A 12,618-nucleotide genomic window follows, 5' to 3' on the forward strand; every position below is an offset into this window, starting at 1 on the left:
TGGTGGCAGACGAAGCGTTTACCGTTTTTATTCAGTGGTGATAATAAAACAAATCCGCAGAAAACTCCCTCCAGCCTTAAAAAGTCAGACAAATATGTTTGCTTCCATCAGGTGTGCAGTCTGACTTGAAGGGTAATATTTATTTTACTACTCTTTGATTTGGGGGGTGGGGGGGGGGGGGGGTTGACTATGCCGTCCAGTTCGATTGTTTTGCCTTATTTCATTTTTGCAAATGAATGACTGATTTTTTTTTGTATGTTGTTCGACAAGGCGCAATTGTGTGCTATTGTTAATTTTGGCATTAGCCACTAGCTAGTGGCTAACCGGTTCGCTATCTGCTAACTGGCTATCAGCTCTATGCTTGTCTTATTATCAAAATGTCGTGTTTACATTAGTGATTGATTTCATCTTTCATGTGACTGCAAATGTAAAAAACATGAGATGTGTGAAGTGTGTTTCCAGCGGAACATTTATAAGCATAACATGTACCGTGTTCCCCTCAGAACCTGATGAAATACGAGGCAACACTGGGGACATGAAGAAAAAGTTAAAGAGCGGGAAAAAAATTAACTTGAATGTTTTGCGCTTCACGTTTTGCAGGTTCTTATTGCGTAAAGACGCATTGTTTCAAAGAATGAGTTGACTCAGGTTTTGTACATACACACGAGGCACGTTATTGGTTCCCGCACGAGTTGAGCTGATTGGCTGCAATGACCTAACATCTTCACATGCTTTATCTCGCCAGTCTCGTCCACATGACTAAACAAATGTCAAACTCAACTTTGCGTTTTTTCACCTTTTTGCGGGTGTTCAGGTCCCCATTAACCTACATAAACAAGGAGTTACATTTGGCGTGATAATGAGCTAAACACAAAGTAAGCCGAATTCCAGTAAGAATTTATTTTAAATCCAGCAATCCATCGATCTAGCATTGCACAGGATTGTGAGGACGCATGTTTGTACACTTTCGGCAAACATGATTGTATAACCAACAGACGAACTTCAAATCAAAAGTTCTCAAAGAAAGGACCAGATGATTTGCGACGAATTGTTAAGACTATCAGTTGCTTTCTTAAAATGTTATGGATTTGTCCAAAGAATTTTTCTTTTTAAACACCAAATTTAAAAGAAAAATGAAAATGTAGCAATTTGTGAAATACATTTTGTAAGTTCCTTCCTCAAATTTTGTCCACAACTGCACATTGCGCTTAGCAGAGAATTATAGTTTGAAAGGACTGACGGAAAAATCTCAATTTACCAAAATCACAAAAAGTATAAAGACGGAAATAATGATCTCATCTCATTTAACTCGCAGATTTATTTTGGGAGAAATCTGGGTGTGCTTTATTATGTATTCTGTCATTTAATGGAAGAGCGTTTAATTGTTCTGTCTGTCACTATATGTCACTGCCATACATAAAAGACGCAAAACATTCACTTCACATAAGGTGTTGCGCCAAATAAGAATTTGCATTTCTTTCTTTTTAAGAACTTCTACAGTTCTGATAAAACAAGTTTCCCCTGGTGTTTATTTTCTCGGGTGAAAATGTCCATCTCATCGTGTCAATTGGTTCCAGCTCCGTGTAAATTACAATTGTCTCAACGACACCTTCGTTACCTCAGATGCTTTCATCCACCAGCGCTATTAAACAGCCATTAGATGACAATGATGTCACCCGCTGCTTGGCGAAGCGAAGACGGGTCATGCCGCGTGTTATAACTCTATGATGTCATTCAAGTCCCCTGATTTAAAGGCAAGATGTAACTTGTTTCACGACCATGACATCATCGTGTGCCCTGAACTAAAAGCTCATGCTGTCATGAAGTGCCTCTGATACAAAACAACTGACTGCTCAGTGACAGGAAAATGTCACACTTGTGACATCCATCTTGTTGTCCTTGAACCACAGCTACAACGGATCACAAACAGTGACCACACACACACACACACACACACAGTGATGTACCCAAAAAGAAACTCAAAACTCAAGGAGGCCACACAGATAAGATTACCGGAGCGTTCTTCTCTTAAATCGCAGGAACATGTTTCAGTGTCTGAAAAGGACGAGATGGCAAAAACCAAGGAGAGCACCAAAGCAAAATTGCTCGCAAAAGCCAAAGAAGCGGCGAGAGCAAAGGAACAAGCCAAAGCCGAGGAGTTGGAAAGAATACAAGAGTTGGCCAGAGCAGAGTTGAGACTCACAAGCGCGATGCTCAAAGCGATGGACGAACCCCCACCAACGGCGAGGCAGCTGGAAAGAAAGAGGCAGCTGGAAAAATTGCAGGAGATTTTTACTTTTGTCCGATTCGAGGCGGACAATCCGATCTTCTATTCCGTGGTCGGTAAGGAGACGCTCACAAACGAGAGGCTGATCGAATTCAAAAAAGATTTGCAGGCGGTGGACAGCAGAAGAGATCGAGTGTTGGAACGGGATAAAAAGCAAGAACTCGATGGATTTTGGCGGGACCGGGACCAGAGGGTTCGTCAGAATTGCATCAATGAAAAAGCCTTTTACGATTATAATTTTCAGCTAATGAAGGAAAAACAACACATGCAAGAAGTGCAGCGGCAGCAGGCCAAAGAAGAGCAGGACCGAGCCACGCGACTGCGGGAAATGTACGAGCAGGAGCTTAAAAACGAAGTGGTGAGAAAAGGCATATCCAAGAAAAAGCTGCTGCAGCAAATCCGGCAGGATATTCAGGACAAAAGCAAGCACAGACAATTGAATGCGCAGAGTGAAATGGTGGCGGAAGAAAAGGCCAAATATATGCAACTGGATTTAGACGAGAAGGAGCGGCTGAAGAAAGTTGAGCACAACAGGAGACTCCAGCAGCACCAAATGCTGGTGGACGTCGCCTCCGATAAATACGCCATTGTGTTGATGCGGCAGGCTATCTCGCCCACTTGGAGGAACAAGGTTCAGTTATTTAAAGATTGATTTTTGCAGCATCTCATTCTTTAACTCATTTTATCCCAGAAATGTTCACTAGGAGGAAACCCCTCAATTCCAGCATTTTTCTGGATTTACTTATTTTGTGAGGCCAACAGAATATTGTGTTCTAATGCTATAAAAACACGGAGCTATGACGCAAAAAAAAAAAAAAAAAAGGCAAAGACGTATAAATACGTCTTTGGGAGGCGGGGACTACATTTTGAAAACGTATATGTATGTTTTACGGATTGTATGAGTTAGATTTCACAACCCTTTGAGGGCCCACAACTGCTGTACAGTTTTTTTCCAGATGCAAAAAAAAAAAAAAAAAAATCTAACATTCGAACAATTTTTTCTCAATGGACATAGTGACTAGAGACTTCGAAGTCGCATCTGAGTTGAGAGTTGTCTTTTATAGATTATATAAAAAAAAATGGATCATGTGAAGTCAAAATACAAGAGTGAACAACCAGCGAAAGACAACAAAGCAACTATTGGTGTCATTTTTTGGTCAGCTCATGAATTCCGCTGACTCAGCACAACTAGGGCAGGAACTGTCAACCAACTAAGGATCTTAACGGAGCCGCGCAGCGCTCCGGAGAGGTCGTTCCTCGGTCTGCTTATACAACGCGCCGACGGAGATGGTTTCCCAGCATGTCGATTGGCCACGGAAATCGTTATTATATATTTTCCTGTACATTACTACACAGCATGTGTGTATTGCAATTCTGCAAACAATACCCGCGACAAAATTCCAGGACTGTATCGAAATGAGTACAGTCGTCAGTGTATTTCTTTTATCTTCAATTTGAAAGAGTGTGAACCAATTTATTAACAACATATTCTCCAGAGGGGATTATTGAAGAAAGTAGATTACTTCATGAAAGATTAATTGACTCAAATTGCTTGTGTCGCTACACTTTTTTCCCCCCTTTTTTTTTTTCTACTTCAATTATTCCAGTTAGTATTCCAATGATGATTATGCTTTTTATTTGATTGATCATGGCCACTTGGGATCCAACCCCAATTATCCCGGAGGTTTTTTTGAGAGTGCCTGCCATTCCCCCTCGCAAGTAACACAACTATTTGTCAAATGATACTTTTAAATAAGCGAGGTCATAGTATCTTGCGAGGCAACCGCCAATCGGTTATGATATGATTATAACAATGTTTATTACAACTGCAATACAGAAAACATCAAAGTTTGCCGTTTTGAGTTCTTTGACTTTGACATCCACGGTTAGTATGCTTTTAGGTATTTTTTGTTATTTTTGTCGACAGTAATATCCTGTACTTTTTCGTCTGGCAGTAATTCTGTGTTACTACAAACCTCAAGTCAAAGGCGTTCTTTTTGCAGGGGTGGCTCAGATGATAAAAAAAAAGTTTATTAAGCCCCCATATTACTCTCAAGCCAGTGGGTTGGCCTTGGGGTGCCGTTATGTGTCAAGTCCACAGACAACATTTGTTTGTTTCATATCGAGCATCTACGTAAAAATGAAGTCCAAGTGTTTATCGCTCACAATGTGATGGAATAGTTTTTCTTTCTCTTTTATGTGACCTAATTTATGTTAATAAAAAATGTCAGTACTACTTCAGTGAGGAATTTTTTTTTTTGAAGGAAATAAAATACACCTGAGATCCCATTGATTGCAAATATGATTGATGGTATCATAAGCAGTATTTTAAAGGGGATGTTCACCTCAAAAAAATTATTTACAAGATGTTCTATGCAGCCCCACTCGTTGAAACGAGGCATTCGGAATAATATTGCGTTAGTGGAATATGAGGGAAGCAGTATAATCCACCCATTTTTGTCCGTCTCATGGGACGGCCATTTTGTCACTTCTGTACACTGAAAATGACATCACAGTGGATTTGCTGACTAACTCACATTCCACAAACGCAATATTAATCAGAATGCCATGTTTCAAGGCGCATAGATCACATTATTGCAAAGAATTTTTTGGGGTTGTCGTTTGTTGACATGCAATGTAAAAAAAAAAAAAATGGCCACACCTTTACATTAAATAGCTACAGTCTACCAACTCTACATGAAAGCACAAATTCCTGAGTGAGGTATTTCAATTCCTTGTTTAATCTCATTGTAATAATTCTTTCAAGAATTAATAATTCATAAATGATTGAGGATGGAATTTGGAGTGCTCTATATTCGGACTATATTATACCCTCGATATTTTTTTAGCGGCTTAATCGCTCGCAGACAAAATTGAGTGATGGAATGGCTGGAAAAGAAACATCAATAATTCACCACGCTGAAATGTGAAAAGTTGGAGCCATGGCCTGCACACTCAAGAGAGTTGATTTAGCTCTTAGCTGTTTTGCGCAACTGTAGAAAGCAACTGAATAAATACTCCCTGATAGGAAAAAAATAGTCACGTGTTTTTATAGTTTCCTAAATTGTTGATACAAAATAGTTCTGAAAAAAAAATGAGTACACATCGTTATAACTGTAAATCTTTGGTCAATTAATTAATGAACAAAACAAGTATTTCAGAATGTTGATGATGAGACTCACCTGTGCTAATGGCGACATTAAATTCATGTGTAAATCATTTGTCATACACGAGGTCATTTAAATCTCTTCATATACTTCAGTGTAAATCATACAGACTGTCAGATTTAAAAAGTGTTTTACTTTTCTTGTGAGCAGCAGGTGAAAGCTTTTTCGACCGTAATGGAACCGTAAAATGACCAAAGAGCTTCAGGCTAGACTTCCTTCTGACTTCAGGAGATAAGGAGGCACTTTCCCAGTTACATTTAGGCTGTTAGCATGTAATACTGTCAAATGTGGACAGTACTGACAACTCTAATGAATAAAGGCTGCTTTAGCAGGTCACTTTTTTTTTCCTGCATAATTATTAAAAGTACGCTCCTTGCCATTTCAAAGTTTTTTGGTGGAACAACCTGAAGGCTCCCACTCTTCATCATTAATATGAATGAACACGAGATTCTATTCTCAACTGAGGCAATCTCACTCAGTGTTGGCTGCAGGATTGACGAAAAAAAAAACACACACACACACACACGTATACCAGCTGCAGCAGGTTCCACGAAGTCTCAAGGCCACAATCAATGCACTTGCCTTAAAACAGCTTCGTACATGATTAGCCCATTTATATTCTCCTCCCACTCAAACAAACCCGGACATGAAATTAACATTAACATGACTGTGCTTAGTTTGTCACTCGAAGCTCCAAACCACGTCAGCTCTTTTCTATGAGACTAGTGCCATCTAGTGGTGAATATGATATGACAAGGCGCCACGTTTCATATCGCGGTAACACTCGTTCAGTTTTTTTCTATTAAACTGTCTCATTCGTAGAGAAACTGACCTTAACTTAAAAAAGAGAAAAAGCAAATAAACACTTCGTTACATTTTTCTTTTCACAGCAGAATGACGTTTTCACACTGCCTTGACCAATAATCAATCTTAAAAAAAAACCTCACTGTAAAATATTTGAAGGTCCAATTTTTAAATAAAACATTTTGAAAATTTAAAGCAAAATGTGGCATAAATGTGCACACCCTCTTCATGTACAGAAAGTCTCAAACGACCAATCACATTCAAACTATAGAACACACCCACCCTTAGTCAAAGTGACTTTGACAAGTATCAGTCAACAAAAGTCTAGAAAATAATTTCTGAAGGTATTTGATCAACCATGGAACACTGTGAACACAGTCATTGCCAAATAGAGAAAATATGACACAGCACTGACATTACCAAGAACGGGAGGTCCCTCCAAAATTGAATTCCAAAATGGTATCCCTTTAAATGAATTTTTATATTCAATCCTTTCTCCATTTATTCTCTGTATCTTCACGAGGGTCACGCGTGTGCTTGAGGTTATCCCAGCACACTTTGAATGTGAAGTGAGAGCAGCCAATGGTAGTTAATGGTAGGATTTTGCTTTGTGTACTGCTGATGTAACACTCACAATCCAATCTGACAGATAAGACAATATTTATTTGTGGTTCAGACATTTTGGACCCGATGAATTGCAGCTCCCATTCTCCCTGCAACAACAACATGAAGCATTTAGAGTTGTGTCTGCCAACTCCAAGATGAGCAGAGCTTTGTTGTGGCTCATTTGCAGTCTGCTCCGGCATTCATCTTGCTTGAGGGAGGCAGACTAATTCTGTCTGAATATGATTCGGAGCTAACTTTGAGTGCTATTGCTCACCGGTGGGGTATTGTTGCGATTCGGGGTCTCATAACTGAGTGCAGCTGTCCAGAAATAGCCACCAGTGTCATTTTGTAATGTTCAAGAAAAGTAGACACACACATACGATAAAGTACATGCGCACATTTCGACACAATTATATAAAGTCTCATCAGTGTAGATTCATATTCTTGACTATGATAGAGCAAAGACATTGTATTTATTTGTTGGAATATTTGCATGGCACTGTTTTGTGTGACTGGAAACCTCCAAAAATGATTGCGTATTGTATTTCCAATGTTTTAATGAAAATAATAATCTCCACATTGCTTAACTTTATCATCAAGAGAATGAATGAAATCGCCGTTATTCTGACTTTAAAGCAATACTTGTATCCTTAGTATGGTGATGAAAAATGATTTTTTTTGTTGGACTCTTCAAGTGATTCGAAATGACATTTCCCTAATGCTCCTCTGGCAACAATCTTCCCATCATTTCCTCTGTCCTTTTTATTCACTCATCAGATCTCACTGGTGGTGATGTGGAATAAGAATTAGATTCTCGTTGACAGGCTCTTCTAATGTCCAAAGTTGGCCAGGCTGACTCATTTGGGTTCAATCCGAAACTCATCACAATTTATTTCTGTTTCTCTATCAAGAATGATTGATGAATGCAATAACTGTGTATTTAAAGCAATCATTTCAAGATTAATTGGTGACTAGAATACAAGTTAAAATACTTCATTATTCTCTAGCTACCGTTGATATTTCCTGGGTAATGATAGGGTGTCGTTATGGATTTTTTTTTTTTAAATGTATGTGACTAAATGCAAATTACTTGACCCTGACATTTAAATGAATCTTATTTTTTTCCACATTTTATTCCATCCCTGTGACTGAGTGGCAACTATTCCAATTTATAATAATAATAATAATAATAATTATTATTATTATTATTATCCAAGCGGGCAGGTTCTCTGCCATCAAAAAGCATTTTTTTCTTCACCATTTTAGGTTGAAATGAGTCTGTGACACGGTTTAAGTTTGACATCCCTCCGGTTTGTAAATTGTTTGACAAGGGAGGCGAGTCTAATGATTCATTCTGATTGAAAAGCCCATTACCTCTACTTAAATTTGTCCAGTACTTTTGCCACATCTGATGCATTGATGGAGCTATTGGGTGTACCTAATAAAGTGTCCGATGGCCGATGCATCTTTTTTTTCGACATGCTTTGTCTCCCTCTAGTGGGGATTTTATAGTATGTAACGGTTAAAAAGTCTTGGTTCATTTGGAAAACTTGCACTAATCCTGTCAAGATGTTTTTCCAGAACTTTCCATCACATGAACCACGAGCCCACCTTGCCTCTGAAAGAACTGGTTGACATATTGTCAACCCTTGGCTTCTTTCTAATTTAAGCTTCTTCCCTTTCCGTTTCTGGCTATCAGACTTCAAGGGCATTTTACAGTCTCCCTCCACTCACTGTCTGGAAACGTGAATGTTGTCTGCATTGATGGAGCAGGTGGACTGAACCATTTTACGTAAATCCAGAGGGGGAAGCGTTGAGAAAGTTTGCTAAACAATTACATTTATTGTTGCCATGAATGCATTGAAAATGAAATATATGGGTAATTGAACGTTTATTACTGCGTGCCATATTATTTTGTCAGCATTATAATTTTATCAGGGGGCTCTCCGGGCCCCTGTCGATCATTGGCCTCGAGACCCTTCTCCTTATCCCCCCCTTTTCGGCGCCCCTGCTTCTCTCCACTACACGAACTTGTAATATCCCTCCCCCAACACAAGAGAGAGCCCTCGTTAAGGCGACTTTTGCACTATTACGCACTCCTTGGAGCGTTGACGTTCCCCAAGGTCATTTTATTAAAAATTCTGACCCGCAATTTAACTTATATGAACACATTGAACAATAATGCCCCACGACTTTCCCTCTTCAAGGGATCTTTATTAATCTGATATCAGTTTAAACATCAAAGTCAATATTATGGAGCCAGAAGTATGACAGAACACAAGTTCGCTTCATGGTCTCAACTAAAAGGTCCGTAGTAAACGAACCATTGGCTGTGATAGTCATGCAGAACTGTTCCGCAGCGGTCCATTTCTCGGTGACAGACAAAACCATACGAACAACATCCCTTGCACCACAAGTGGCACTTGTCACTCTGCAGCTGCTCTCTGCGGGAGATGGAGACGAAAGGCGACGGTGGATCTTAACAGGAGATTACTGTTGCTGCAGGAGCTTCGGAACCGACCCGGGCTTACTATCTCTCTCAGGATGGCGCAACAATGAAGTCTGATCCGCAGCTAGACACTCACTCTGGATCGCCGTGCACCTCAATGGGACATTACCGTAGGCTTCAGGTAAATTAAGCAGGGGGGGGGGGGGTGCACAATTCGGCGTATGTGCAACAATGCATGCTGGTGAAGTAACAAACGGGCTCAGTCCGATCACCTGTTGCATGGTGGTCGGTGCAAAATTCCCACAAGCCCTACGGGGAAACGGTAAAAATATAGTCTACGAGCAACTTCCCTCAAATGTTTGTATTTTAGTTTTGCATGACAATCTTGGCTTGTGCAAAATCGCGAACAAGTGACCAACATTTTGATTTAATTCGCTGAAATGAAACACGTCATTGGTGCGTCATAAACTCCACAACAACTAGAAAAAAAACCTCTTTACATCATGGATCGAACAATGTGTATTGAATAAATGCAATGTCACATTTAAAAAATAAAAAAAAATTAAAAATTTTGGTTAACTTCTTTTGCAAACACGATTAGCACATTAGAAGTAGCCCACGAGTTCCAAACAACACATACGCAGATCTGAGATTAGATAAGAAAATATTTTCACTGCATATTCAAGGAATGCCCGCAGATTTTTTTTAATAATAATAAGAAATAAAAACTGTTATATCCAATAGACGACACATTTTTTTAATGTGATTGATTTAATTTATAACCACTCTGCGGGTGTCTTTTAAACGGCCTCATTTTTACGACAAGCCAACATATTTTTAATCTGCAATTGTTCCTAATGTTGTGGCCTTTATTGCCGCGTAAAACGCGTGTGGCGCTGCAGTTCCTTCCAGCAAACAGTGAGTCACATCTCCAACACTTGCTTTCTTTCAACAGCGACTAACCAACGGATTTTCCAGTCCCTTGTAAAGCGACTGGGTGCTCCCTGTCGCTATGGCTAATTCCTTAGGAACCGGTGGATCCAGTTTGATCCATCCCTCTGCTTCTTTCCTTCTTAGCAGCCTGTCGAGTCTTCCCTTTCCGACGTCCCTGTTGCGCATCAGGTCGAGTCGGGTCCGTGTCGAACTTTCCGGGCGTCAAATTGTATTTTTAAGTTATCAGGAGGCGCGCAGAAAGAGACGATGACGGAAGATGCGCTCCTTAACTTTTCCATGCGCTGATCAAACTTGTTCTCATCACGTTCCTGGCCGGGTTTCTCTAATAGCTTTATTCAATAATGCAGAGCTTCACTGCATTATTTAAATATCACGAGAGGAAATAAGTGATTTGCACTTTTTGGCTCTTTAAAGGGAGGTGGAGAACGACCTGCCATCCCCTCCCTCAGTCCTCGACTGAAATTATAAAGTAATTTTGCTCAGGGGAGACACTTGAAGGTAATTATATCAACTCACCTTTTTTTTTTCTTTAGAGCTATATATGACGTTCATATAACTACATGCTTGCTCGCAATTAATTTGACAAATCATGCAGCAAATGTTTTTTTTTTTTCTTGGTCGTGAAGAGGCCCAAGAGACAGAGCAGTGAGATGACCGAACGTGAGCACCAATTTAGATGATGGCAATTGCAATCGAAATGCTTTAGATGAACAATTATTTCACTTAAATGAATGGAAGTGTGGCGCATGACGTATTTTTGATATGATCAGAATGGATCATGAGTAATGAAATTGCAGTGATTTAAAAAAAAAAAATGTATTACTATTATTATTTTTTATTTTTGTAATTTTTTATTTTTTTTATTTTTTACAATAAGTTAAATTGATGTTGAAAATGCAGGCCGATAAAGATGTACTCTTCACTTAACTCCTTCACTGGCAGCCGAGGTAAAATGTACGTACTTTTTGGCGTCCATACCCGTCAATGGCCGTGATTGAGTTAATTTATCATGAGACGGACCTGGCCGCTGTTCCAATTACGGGCTCTTCAAATGCTTTTCCATATTAGTGGTTCTGAAGGATTGTATTATGTTACTAGTATTAGCTTTAGCATTTACGTGACACAATGTCACTCATTAATATTAGCAGGTTCATATTTGCAACAGTTGTTAAGCATTTATTAAACGAAAAGCACTGGCTCTAATTTTTCTGACCTATTATATTCATATATTACGGAGATTAAAGGTGTTTAATTCCATAGATTCCATGAATTGCACTCTGACTTGCAACACACGCAGTGTTTTCATGACCTTCACTCACATTTACAGCGCACACATCCTCTAGACACAACAAATACGATAAAAGCACATTGGCCACGTCGACCGTAGCGATACAGACACAACGAATTGGGCACTGGAGGGGTCACTAGGACGGCATTGAAAAAAACACATTGTGAAAGATACGGCAATTTGGGATCAGAGCACTCACAATTGCGTGCAGACAAAATTGCATGGAACTCCCAGATGGGAACATCCTTGGGATAAGCCATGGAACCCGACTGGAAACCTTCCACACAATAACCAACCTGAGATGACGTAGCCCCTTGCGAGTGAAAGGCACGAGGGCGACCGATTTCAACCTACATTATTACCTGGCTAGAGAAATCCTATAAAATGTGAGAGAGTGGTCTTATTTTTCCAACTGTACTAGTACAGTTCCTCGTGACGATAAGAAAAAAAAACGCCCAATTATCTGTCTTCTACTATTTCCTAAACTCCAGAGAATTCAAGAAACTATCGGAACAAAAACTTGGATCAATTGTTGAGTCTTTAGTTGACCTCTTCTTTCTTGAATATAAAAAAAAATGAATACGCATTGAGTACATTTAGTTAACTAAGGGTTTATTACATAGTAATTGGCTAGTTAATCTAATTGGCGACTAATTCCAACTGTTACGTATTACTGCATATGATCTCCGTTGGTCGGGCATTGTAATTTACACGATGCATAATTACTACCACAAACTCAGCTGAATTACGAGCGTCTAAAACAAATGAGTGTATTTGCAAAAAGAAGTTGATTGTAACGTAAACATTTATTGTCTTCTCCTCAGCCGCACCAACCCAGCGCTGGAAATGGAAGCACCCAATGGCTACGCTGCTAGTAAGTTCTTGTATTGCATCTACACTACAGTCAGCGTAAAACATCCACCCGTAAAAGTGAAACTATTGAAAAACGTGCTGGCTCTTTTATTTGACCTCACTCTCCTAAATTTCATTAAAAGGTCGCGTGACCGTGACAGAAATGTAAAACCTGAGTTGGAAAAAAAAAAAAAAAAGTTTAATTTGTTCA

At 39.4% G+C, this 12,618-nt stretch overlaps 2 protein-coding genes across 5 annotated transcripts in view; both read left to right on the plus strand.

Moving 5' to 3' along the window:
- ikzf2 (IKAROS family zinc finger 2) overlaps window positions 1–12,618 on the plus strand; it is a 66,349-nt gene that overhangs the window by 39,755 nt on the left and 13,976 nt on the right. The window contains exons 2-3 of one of the 4 annotated variants that reach the window (XM_088315302.1): window positions 9,370–9,494; window positions 12,380–12,429. In XM_088315302.1, coding sequence (XP_088171428.1) covers window positions 12,402–12,429 — 28 coding nt within the window. In that variant the 5' untranslated portion in view covers window positions 9,370–9,494; window positions 12,380–12,401. Of the gene's footprint in view, window positions 1–9,285; window positions 9,495–10,256; window positions 10,766–12,379; window positions 12,430–12,618 lie in introns of those variants that run through there. The other 3 variants (XM_088315300.1, XM_088315298.1, XM_088315299.1) reach the window with 3 other exon arrangements.
- Window positions 1–12,618, plus strand: part of erbb4b (erb-b2 receptor tyrosine kinase 4b) — a 237,843-nt gene that overhangs the window by 39,728 nt on the left and 185,497 nt on the right. The window lies entirely within an intron of this gene.

The sequence above is a fragment of the Idiotropiscis lumnitzeri genome, chromosome 14, assembly GCF_059441095.1.
Source record: "Idiotropiscis lumnitzeri isolate Australia: NSW breed Sydney's pygmy pipehorse chromosome 14, RoL_Ilum_1.0, whole genome shotgun sequence".
Lineage (NCBI taxonomy): Eukaryota > Metazoa > Chordata > Actinopteri > Syngnathiformes > Syngnathidae > Idiotropiscis > Idiotropiscis lumnitzeri.